General features: G+C 40.6%; 2 protein-coding genes across 2 annotated transcripts; both read left to right on the forward strand.

Moving 5' to 3' along the window:
• Positions 1–386: 386 nt before the first annotated feature.
• LOC120276514 lies at positions 387–3,839 on the forward strand. The gene is made up of 3 exons (XM_039283274.1): positions 387–2,037; positions 2,232–2,421; positions 3,480–3,839. The coding sequence occupies exons 1-3, from the start codon at positions 436–438 to the stop codon at positions 3,605–3,607; spliced, it is 1,920 nt and encodes a 639-aa protein (XP_039139208.1). The 5' UTR covers positions 387–435; the 3' UTR covers positions 3,608–3,839.
• A 7,320-nt stretch (positions 3,840–11,159) lies between these two features.
• LOC120275290 (21 kDa protein-like) lies at positions 11,160–12,071 on the forward strand. The gene has a single exon (XM_039281823.1). It carries the CDS (start codon positions 11,223–11,225, stop codon positions 11,817–11,819), a length of 597 nt encoding a protein of 198 aa, XP_039137757.1. The 5' UTR covers positions 11,160–11,222; the 3' UTR covers positions 11,820–12,071.

Below are 12,071 nucleotides of genomic sequence, written 5' to 3' on the forward strand. Positions count from 1 at the left end.
AATGTCAAGAGCTGTTTTGCCCATAAGTACTGATATAAATTTTAAATATAAATTTTTAATTTATTTAAGGTTTTATTTAACATATAAAAATAATATATATATTATTTTTTTTAAATTGGTTAATTTACATAATTTAATAAAAATTAATTATTTTTGTAAAAATTATTTTTAATTTATATCTTCACAATTTTTTTTAATATTAATTTTTTTAAAAAAATTGAATAGTATGGTAAGATAATTTAAAAAAAAATAATAAATATTTTTTAATATTAAAAAATAACAGATATTAAAAAATAATAATAATAACAGAGGAGTGGTTTTTTTGGTCTCACTATAAGTTGGAAACAACTAATCTATAAACTAAATTTATCCCCATGGCACGGCGTTGTTGGGTGGAAACCGAAACCGGGAAAACAGTGGTAGAACCTTAGAAGGATGCTAAACAACGCCACTCACCATCTTTCTCGAATCCTTCTTCTTCTCCAACTCCCAAAAAAAAAGCACCAAACCATCACCCCAACCACCAGAAGAAGAAGAAGAAGAAGAAGAAGAAGCCTCACTTCCTCCTCCTCATCCTCTTCAGCATCGCCACCCATGCAAATGCAAACTCCTTCCACTGGAGAACAACAAGATGACGACGATAACAACATTAAGAAAAGCATATACCACTACCACACTGTAACCAAACACTCATACCCATCTTCCTACGCCCCCGGACCTCACAACCTCGATTGGTCCAACCAACCAAACCCTTTCCTCCGCTTCCTTTCCTCTCCATCCATCTCTCTTCCTCATCCTTCTTCTCCTTCTCCTTCTCCTCACTATCCTCTTCTCTTCTCTTCCTCCTTTCCATCCCCACCCCTCCCCTTCTCCATCCTTTCCCTTTCTTATCTCCTCTTCCACTCCCTCTCCCTCTCCGCCTGGAAATCCACCTCCTTTTCTACCTGGTCCCTCCGTGTCAACCCCTCCAGCGGCAACCTCCATCCCACCGAATCCCACCTCATTTCCCCCTCCCTTCCCCCTTCTCATCCCCCTTTCATTGCCCATTACTCCCCCAAGGATCACTCCCTCCAACTCCGCTCCTTCCTCCCTTCTCCCCTCGTTCCCAACTCCCTCCTCCTCGCCTTCTCTTCCGTCCTCTGGCGCGAAGCCTGGAAGTATGGCGAGCGTGCCTTCCGCTACTGCAACCACGACGTCGGCCACGCCATCGCTGCCGCTGCCATCTCCGCCGCCTCCCTTGGCTGGGACTCTCGCCTCCTCGACTCTCTCTCCCACTCCGACCTCGATTCCCTCCTCGCTATCAAGGCTACCTACCCGCCTCCTCCTCCTCAGTTCCCTGACCGCCCCGTCCGCGGACGGTTCCCTTGGATCGAGGCCCAGCATCCTGACTGCGTCCTTGCTCTCTTTCCTTTTGGTTCGGATGTTTCTATTGATTACTCCGCTCTCCGGGATGCTATCTCGAGGCTTTCGGATCTTGAGTGGCTTGGCAAGCCGGCTCCCCTCAGCAAAGACCATGTTTGCTGGGATCTTATCTACAAGACTGCGGAGGCCGTCAAGAAGCCTTACACTCCCTCTGATGGATTCTCCGTCAATCCTTTCCGCCCCAGCGGGCTGATATCCAAGGCTTTGTACAAGGATTTCACTGTTTGGGATGTGGTCAGGAAGCGGAGGAGTGCTGTGGATATGGACGGGGTTCATGTGATGGAAAGGGATACTTTCTACCAGATTTTGTTGCATTGTCTTCCCTCTGGAGAGCTCGGGCCAGAGGAGAAGCAGGGGAAGCAATTTGCATTGCCGTTCAGGGTCTTGACTTGGGATGCTGAGGTGCATGCAGTGTTGTTTGTGCATAGTGTGGCTGGCTTGCCGCGGGGATTGTATTTCCTCGTAAGAAATGAAGATCATTTTGAGAGTCTCAAGCGAGCTATGAGGCAGGAGTTTGAGTGGGATAGACCAACAGGCTGCCCTGCTGGATTACCACTCTATAGACTTGCCAAGGGTGATTGTCAGGAGCTCGCCAAGCAGTTGTCTTGCCATCAGGTATCAGAATTGGATTTTTGAATGTTGTATCATCTCAAGTAGCTGCCCTGTATGTTCTAATAGTGTTAATCTTCTTAGTGTTATTTTAAAACTGTGGAAATGAAGGGTGGCAACTTAATGTCTAGCATTTGCTTGTACTGATGTTCTTTAGTTATGATTGCTTCCTTCAGCTGTAAGTTGTCTTTGTCATATAGGAAATCGCCTCTGATGGATGCTTCAGCTTGGGCATGGTAGCTCGCTTTGATCCGGTATTGCGTGAAAAGGGTGCTTGGATGTATCCTCGTTTGTTCTGGGAGTCTGGTGTTCTTGGTCAAGTTTTGTACCTTGAAGCGCATGCAGTTGGCATATCTGCCACTGGAATCGGTTGCTACTTTGATGATGCAGGCATGTCTTTCTTACATCTTTGTAATTTCATGTTCTACATGTTGTGGCTCAAATATTACACCGCCATCCAAGCCAAGAAAGGATAAGCAGATTTATTAATTTTCTTTTCCAGAGAACAATATTATTCTTATTTATTATTACCTAGAAGAGTATAGTACAATGTAAATGTGTCCATAAAAGGGTATTAGATTACAGTACGGAATAGTTACAATTTTTTCTTTCTTATAATTGACATCCTACAAAATGAATTTTTTTACTAAATATTAGCTGCAAGCCTCTTAGACAACAATTTATTAAATTAGGTTAAAATGTTTGATTTGAACCATGTGAAACAGGGATCGGCTAGGTCATGCCACATCATTTCCAAGCATAATCGTGAACACTTCTTTCTTCTTTTAGGGCAATATAGCATTTTTACACGCATAAAAAGTTTAATATTTTTTTTTTTTACCAAATATTAAAGAATGTTGTTCAAAGAGGGTTCTTTGATTCTTATATTAATGGCTGTAAGTTTGGTTTGTTGTTATTCATGGATTTACCAATAAAATTTTTTACTCACGCTCAAGACTTCTCCAGAGGATTAAACATGGAAACTTAAATGCCACCAAAGACAAAATTCAAATTTATTTGTATTCATTTGGATATCCTAAAACCTGAAGAAACAGCATATGCCCTAGTTTTAGATTACCAAATGTCCTTTCTGGATAATGCATTATTGGCATGTATGCCCAAAGTGATATCTATTGATTTGCTTTCTCAAACTTTTATCGATGTCTCATACCAAATGATTATGATGCCACATTTCCTTATGTCATTCTATCACTGCTAGGCATTACTAGTTCATGAATTTCTACCTACAATGCACAGTTTATTACTACTTTGGTGAAAGAAAGAAACCTTAAGAGTACTTTCTGTGGTGCGCCTGTTCACTGATATCATGTTGAAAATTGAAACATGCCCCCTTTTTCTTTCAACCTGGCCAACTGATATTGGCAAAAATTATTGTAGTTGTGTGGTTTCCAAACCAGTAATTTGGAACACTCTTTTTGTTAATGCAGTGCATCAAATTCTTGGACTGGATGGGTTAGAGTTCCAGAGCCTTTATCATTTCACCATTGGAAGCCCTGTGCTGGACAAAAGAATAATGAGTCTACCTGCGTATCCAGGTCCAGATATTGATGCATAATTTTCTCAGGATACATATCCACAAACATAGTGTCTACAGGTATACATAAACCTACCCTTCTCTTTGCATATACTACAAATGCTTAGCGCCGGGTTGTTTTCTTCTTACTAGCGTGTAGGATGTCATATTTTTTCCATGCAGTGAGATGAAAGTTGTCCTCATGTTAATGTATATTGACATTTCCAGAGTGCTGTTTTGTAGGTTATATCATATACTGGGTGTCATTTCTTTCTTTTCTTTTTTTTTTTTTCTTGATGAAATCTCTTCATTGCAGTTAATATTTCTATTAATGGTCTTTGGAGTATAACCAGTACACTTTCTCTTCATTTAGCGTCATCTCTTCATATATGGGAAGGTTTTTGCTGAATGTGTGCATATGGTTGATAACATATTTGGGGTTAATCACATGAATTCTTCCCTTCCACATTGCTCTAACAAGAGCGACAAAATTTTATAAACCAAGCTCAGACATATTATTTCATAACGTTTCTAGTAAATATTGTTTAGGTCTATCTCTTCCTTTTCTATGATCCTTCACTTGAATAGTTTCTGCCTTTCTTATGAGCGCATCTACCAGTTTTCTAAGGACAAGTCCACACCATCTTAATTGATTCTCTCGTAACTTGTCAGTAGTAGGCACCACTCCGTATTTATTTTGGATAAATTCATTTTTTAATTGGTCCTTCCTTGTAACATCTTACATCCATCTCAATATTCTCATCTTAACCACGTGTATCTTTTGAATATGTTGTTTTTTAACTACCTAACATGTTGGTACATTTAGCTGGCCTAACAACCATTCCATGAAACATATCATTTAATCTAAGAGATATTCTACGATCACATATAACTCCCGAAGCTCCCCTTCATTTTGCCCAGCTTGCCTTAATTTTATTTATGACATTTTTTGCAAGTTTCCCGCCATCTTAGATTATAGAGTCTAGCACCGAGAAGTCGAGAATTTCTACTTGTACTAATGTCAGTATCATACATCTTAACCCTTTTTCATTTCTAGTCATCTTGTTACTGAAATTACCACCTTGTTCATAAGCATAATTCTCTTGTTCTAAATTAGTCAAGGAAACATATAAGTACTTTTGAGGGGTTTCAAACAGAAAACATAGGTGAAATTTTGATATGTGGATCACTAAATTAATGGCCCTATTCTACTATTTGAAGGGCCTCTTTGGAAAATCAAGTCATGTCTAATGGCCAGTATGTGTGCATGAGGAAACAATGAAAGTAAGCATGTGATTGATTTTCTCGTCATATCCATTAGGATGGTTATTAACAATCTTGTTGGAATTTTTATTTAGGTATACATTTTGTCTTCTTTTGATTCTTTGCAGGAGGTTGTATAAATTGTTTTTTTTTTCCAAAAGCGCAAACCTTTTTAGTACTTTCCAGGTCAAGATAGAAGTGGAATAGAAGGCACTAAAATTTGTGCACTTTATTATGCATTTATTGAGACTACTGTAAGAAAACAAAGTACTGGGTTGCCAAAAAAAAAGTTTATTTCTGTTCAATTGAATAGATGAAAAGTTGCATAGATTGTTTACGGAGTTGATCTGAGCTGTGGTGTGAGGCTTTTTACAATGTCAATAGCAAGGGAGGCAAACATAACTGAGGTAGTCTTTAAGATTGTGATCTTATGCTTATTCATAGGTGTTTGAAATGGGTCGGCTAATGCCCAATACGAGAGCTAGGCTGGATCTAGGTTCTTATACAACCAAACCCAAGCCAAACTTTTCCTTCATTGCAAACATAGTCCTCCGTCAGGTAATAAAGTTTGTGTTCACATCCTTACATATGCTCATAGCATTGATTCCCTAAATATGTCATTAGCCTGGGCTGTTCTCTACCATGGGCAAGTGTTTCATAACTTTCATTAGAAGGTGGATGGTGAACATTTGTATGATTTCTCATGTCATAAGACCTTGGGCTGGCTGTAAATCTCTGTGAAATTGGCCATTATACCTGATGCGCTGGACTATTGTTGAGCCTCCCATTGCCTGAACCAATCAGTCCATTGGTAGTAAAACAAAAGGAAATCTCCAAAGAAAAGGAAGTAGGGTTTTAGCTCACATGGCCTACATTACTGCAGAACAGAGGAAAGCTAGAACTTCATGCATCACGCTATGGGTGACTGATAGCAAGGCAGCAATATAATGATTAGGTTCTTGCGAGTTCACTAACATTGTTATCTTGACACTCAAGCTCATACTTTTATACTTGGTTTGAACCATTCTAGGATTATCCCATACTAGCCACTGAGAATTTGTGTTTTCATACATTTACATATTTCATGCTTCCTAGTGTTAGAATCATGGGGCCTAGTCCGTTTTGCTATGCCTCAAAGAGGACAGATTGTGATGAATATCCAACATAGTGAGACTGTCAATGGATATGTTCCCTGCTGATATTTCATGCCAAGCCCTTGTTAAAAGGATGTGTTCTTCTCCTTGTTCCTCTTTTCTTTTGTAAAAGGAAGTGCTAAAAGTAATCTGTTTAAAAATAAAAGACCCGGAATTATCTGCCAATCCTTAGTTAATCTTCATTTCTTGACAAATTGTTGCTGAAGTTGTCTTGCCTGTTACTGTTCCGTTGGGATTTGTATGTATCTGTGAGATCAATTGGACTGATACTGTGACATTTCTAATTTATGGTCTCTAGTGTGTGTTACCTTTTCGTATCAGAGGAGGATAAATTTAACATTTTGATGCTTTCGATTAGGATCCTAACGGTCGGCTATTTAATTATAACACTAGTTTTGTTTGATTCACGATTCAGCTCAAGATATCTGATCCAATAATTTGACTTTTCTGTATAACATCTCCATATATTTTTAGGCCCATGCTTTGGAAATTTTTATGGGAAACACATGATTCCGGAGAAATCTGTTTTCTGGGCTTCTATTTTATTCTCTATCATACCCCTTGTAAAGTTGAAATTTACTACTTATTTTTCACTTGTTGGGTAAGAGACTTCCAATAGAATTGATATAGGTGACACATTTCTATTAAATAAATTCGTGCTCAATTGATCCTGAGATTAAAGCATTTCTGGGGTTGTTGAAGAAGTTAAGAGGGGAGTGGGAGTGTACCTGATTCCAATGTGGTCCAAAGGAAGATTGAAAAATCATCAAAATCAGCTGAAATTTGATGTGTGTAGGCCCTTTTATTTATTCTTTTTGTTCTCTCTTTAGTAATATATATTTAAAATAATCATCAAAAGCATGCTTGCTCTTGTGATGATGGAGGTTTTTGTTAATTTATTAATTATATTTTATAATAAAATAAAGTTGGATGAAACTTGAGTGGTTGGGGCCCCTTTTCTTTATTCTCTGATCTCTACTTAATGGTCATATATTCATATAGAAGGGAAGACCAAATCACCGGCCAAAATTCACGTGATCATGTCTTTCACTTTAATTCTTCTTCTTCTTCTTCTTCTTTTTCTTCTTCTTTTTCTTTTTTTTAATTCTGTTGAGTGTTTACATTGCCAAAATTTCTACATTAGCAACTACGGCGCTCTTGGCACATTCCATGGTGAGAAGTGTCATTTTGCTTAACTTTCACATAAAGAACAACATCTACATAAATATATATAATCCACCCTCTAGGCCATTTTTACATTTTAAATTTAGAGACGTCTATAGTCTATAATAATTGTTATATGTGGAAATTGCCAAAAACACCCAAGAAGTCATGAATATCGCTAAAAACACCCTCAGCTATTATGACTCCCTCAAAAACCCCTTCCTTTGAATACAACGATTTTTTTTAAACCCCCAAACATCTAACATCGATTGATAGAGTTAATTTGGAATTTTTGGACGAAATTGTCCCTCATGGGAAGTTGTGCAAGTGTGATGAGGGTTCGACTATAATGCCCTTTAGGTGCAATGAGCTTTCTTTTAAAAACGAGTTTCTATTTAAAAATACGAGAGATAAGGCTCTGCTTTAAAAAAACGAAGTTTCGCTTAAAAACGAGCTTTTCTATTTAAAAATGAGTTTTCTCGCTTTAAAAACGAGGGCTTCGCTTTTAAAAAAACGAGGTCTCTGCTTAAGAAACGAGTTTTCGCTTTAAGAACGAGGTTTTTGTTTAAAAAAACGAGGCTTTCGCTTAAGAAACGAGTTTTTTATGCTAGTATTTATCACTCCCAAAAATATCTTTTATCATAGCTTGGGTCGCCAAATGAGACAAAGCACGCTACCACAATCACAACACGCTCAGCATGAAAAATGGGATTTCAACCCCTAGAATTTTTGATCTCCACCCCGATCTAGATCTCGATATCGCTGCAGAAAAAAGGCGCAACCTTCGACGCCTTCGCCGACGCAGTGAGAGCATGTGGTCTTCCCCGAGGTCGACGTACGTAAGAAGACGAAAGAGACGAGGTCGACTCACTGTGGAAGACGATGAAGACGAAGACGAAGACCGCGAGATCGAACCCTCATCCGCTGCCCGCCTCCCTCCGCTCCCTCGCCACCGACTTAGGCACCACGGATCCAAACCCTGAACGATCCCTAACTCTAACTCTATCGCTATCCATGTCATGCGGCTCCGCAATGAGAATGGTTCCGCTCAAGTTCACTTTTCGCTCTTATCCGACGCCGCCACCAAGACCTCACCACTCCGACCTCCGAGAAACGCCACCAACCGGACGCCAACGCCGACAAAGATTTCTCCTTTAAGACCCCACACGAGCAGCCCACCTTCGAGATCGCCGCCGGATCTCGAGCACGACAGACTCAGCCGCTCACGCGAGATCGACGACGATGAGATACTCAACGTCCCCTACTCAACGAGGTTTCGCTTAAAAAATGAGTCTCTGCTTAAAAAAATACGCCTCTGCTTAAGAAATGAGTTCTCTGCTTATACGCTTGTTTGTCTTTGCTTTAGCCATCGATGTTTCGCTTAATATATTGCGCTACGCTTAAAAAAAGTGCTTAAATATCGCTGCTTTCTATTTAAATACGCACTGAGCGCAACCTTTCGACGCCTTCGCCGACGACGAGGAGTACGCGGTCTCTCCCGAGGTCGATCGACCTAAGAAGACGAAAAGAGATGAGGTCGACGACTGTGGGAAGACGTACGAAGACGAAGACTAAGACGGCGAGATCGAACCCTCATCTGCGCCGCCTCCCCTCCGCTCCCTCGCCACCGACTTAGGCACCACGGATCCAAACCCCTGAACGATCCCTAACCCTAACCCTATTACTATCCATGTCATGCGGTCTCCGCAATGAGAATGGTTCCGCTCAGTTCACCTTTGGCCTTATCCGACGCCGCCACCCAAGACCTCACCACTCCGACCTCCGAGGAACGTCGCCAACCGGATCGCCAACGCCGACAAAGATTTCTCCTTTAAGACCCCACACGAGCAGGCCACCTTCGAGATCGCCGCTGATCCGGAGCACAAAGACTCAAGCATTCACGCCGAGATCGACGACGACTGAGATACTCAACGTCCCTACTCAACGAGGTTTCGCTTAAAAAAACGAGGTCCTCGCTTAAAAAAATAAAGCTCTCGCTTTAAGAAACGAGTTCTCCTGCTTATACGCTTGTTTCGTCTTTGCTTTAACCATCGATGCTTTCGCTTAATATATCATGCGCTTTACGCTTAAAAAAAGTGCTTAAATATCGCTGTTTCTATTTAAATATCTCACGAGTGCAACCTTTCGACGCCTTCGCTCGACGACGAGGAGCATGCGATCTTCCCCGAGGTCGACGTACTAAGAAGACGAAAAGAGATGAGGCTCGACTACGTGGGAAGACGATGAAGAAGAAGACGAAGACGGGCGAGATCGAACCCCTCATCGACCGCTTCCTCCCTCCGCTCCCTCGCCACCGACTTAGGCACCATGGATCCAAACCCTGAACGATCCCTAACCCTAACTCTATCGCTATCCATGTCATGCGGCTCCGCAATGAGAATGGTTCCGCTCAAGTTCAAACCCTCGCCTTATCCGACGCCGCCACCGAAGACCTCACCACTCCCGACCTCCGAGGAACGCTCACCAACCGGATCGCCAACGCCCGACAAAGATTTCTCCTTTAAGACCCCACACGAGCAAAGCCACCTTCGAGATCGCCGCCGATCCGAGCACAAAGACTCAGCTGCTCGCACGAGATCGACGACGATGAGATACTCAACGTCCCTACTCAACGAGGGTTTCGCTTAAAAAACGAGGGTCTCTGCTTAAAAAAATAAAGCTCTCTGCTTAAGAAATGAGTCTCTGCTTAAGAAACGAGTTATCTCGCTGAGTCAGTATGTTTAAAAACGAGTTTTATGTTAAAAATGAGGTTTTCTGCTTTGAGAAATGAGTTTTTGTTTAAGAAACGAACTCTCTGCTTAAGAAATAAGCTTCTCTGCTTAAAAAAACGAGCTCTGCTTAAGAAATGAGTACATGCAAAAAAAGAATGAAAAACGTATGCAAAAAGGCTTTAAGCAATGATGGAATTTCATAACGCAGGGGTAAAAAGTGAAGTAAACAATAAAGCGAAGTACTGTTCGAGCGATGCAAAAACTCATGCAGTCGTTTGTAAGTTTTTGAAATTATCGAGGGGTAAACAGTAATTTTCCCTTGTTATATTTACATTCAACTGTTACGATTCATTTATATAGAATTTATAATAAAATATTTTTAGTGATCCAATGGTTGTTAATAAACATTTATAATGTACAACAGTTTATCTATTTTTATAGAGTAATTTTATATTAATATTTATATAAATATAATTATTGGATGTTGAGCAAATGATTGTTAACAAATATATTTAATAAACAGTGCATTTGTGGATGTCTATCAATAACGTGTGTGTAAAAGTTATATTGGCTTAGTTAATATTAGGAATCATGTGGAAAGTAATTAATGCACTGAAAACCAAAATAAAAGCTTTATAATTATGCATTGTGCTGTACACACGTTAGATTTCGTATTGTTTTAATTTCAGTATTTGGTATTGATGATGATCTATGATTAATACGAGTGAGTTGTGTTACTTCACCTGTATTAACTGAGTGAGTAGTTGATGATCCGGTTCCAATTATTATGAGTAACAATATCAGCACGTGGGAACCCACTTTTGAAGCTTTGTTGCCGTTTGAATGTCGGCCAGAGAGCTGGCCCATCTCTCCCCCACATCCAACTTCTCTAACCCCAGCTCCAGCCTAACTTCTTTCTCACTCTCATGTATCATGTATGTGCACTCACACACACACATATATATAATTAATTGTCCATATATATCATATAATTTTGTGTACATGCTAATAAGTAAGAGCTATGAGAACAGCTACTGGAATTTAAAGCCTCGAAAGAAGTGCCAGCCCAATCACGTGACAGCTTGTCAGCTTTGTCACTTACTCCCAAATGCAAGACATTAATGTTAAAAACTAAGTAAGGGGTAGGTAATCACTAATTAAACAAATATATACATATGATTATACATTTATACAAAGCCCACCACCACCACCATCCCCTTTTCACGTGACCCATCTCACCATTCTCTAGTTCCCCCCTATATAAATCAATGACCTCTCATTAGTCATTACCCCCAGAGAGAGAGAGAGAGAGAGAGAGAGACAAATTAAGAGACAGTGAAGAAGATGAAGATGAAGAGCAGCATCATAACACTAGTGGTAGCAGCACTGCTGGTCTGCATCTCCGCCGGTAGACATACCCCTGCAACGGACTTCGTCAAAAGTTCATGCCGTTCCACGACATACCCAGAGCTGTGCGTCGAGTGCTTGTCAGCCTACGCACCGGCGCTGCACCGGAACCCACGGCAGCTGGCTCATGCAGCTCTTTCGGTCAGCGTGGACCGTGCGAGCGCCGCGTCAACCTTTGTGGCGCGGGTCTCAGCGTCACACGGCTCCGGACCAACACGGTCACGAGAAGCCGGTGCCATCCGAGACTGCTTTGAAACCATGTCGGACAGCCTTGACCAGCTGAGAAAGTCAATGAAGGAGATGGGGAAGATGTCCAAGTCCAACAACAAGAGAGGGTTTGAGTGGCATCTGAGCAACTTGCAGACTTGGGTGAGCGCTGCGTTGACCGACCAAAGCACTTGCATGGATGGCTTGGCTGAGGACGGTATTAGAAGTAGCAGAGTGCGTGCTTCCATTAGAAAGAAGGTGCTTGATGTTGCCCATGTCACTAGCAACGCACTTGCTCTCATCAACAAGATCAAGCCTGGAACCTAATTAGTTAAACTATATATACATACATATATAAATAGATATGTATAATGGTTGAAGAGGAGGAAGTATGTGTGAGGTTTACTTTTATATATGTATATGTGCATGATATCTTCATATCCTTAACTGGTAACTGGTGTATGGTTTCTTTCTGTCTCTTATATATGTAGCTAGTATGAAAGAGAAGAAAGAAGATCAGATGTTTGCATGCATGTAAGTTTTGTATATTATAAGGAATGATGTTTTTGAGCTGCTTCA

This window comes from Dioscorea cayenensis, chromosome 14 (assembly GCF_009730915.1).
Source record: "Dioscorea cayenensis subsp. rotundata cultivar TDr96_F1 chromosome 14, TDr96_F1_v2_PseudoChromosome.rev07_lg8_w22 25.fasta, whole genome shotgun sequence".
Classification (NCBI taxonomy): domain Eukaryota; kingdom Viridiplantae; phylum Streptophyta; class Magnoliopsida; order Dioscoreales; family Dioscoreaceae; genus Dioscorea; species Dioscorea cayenensis.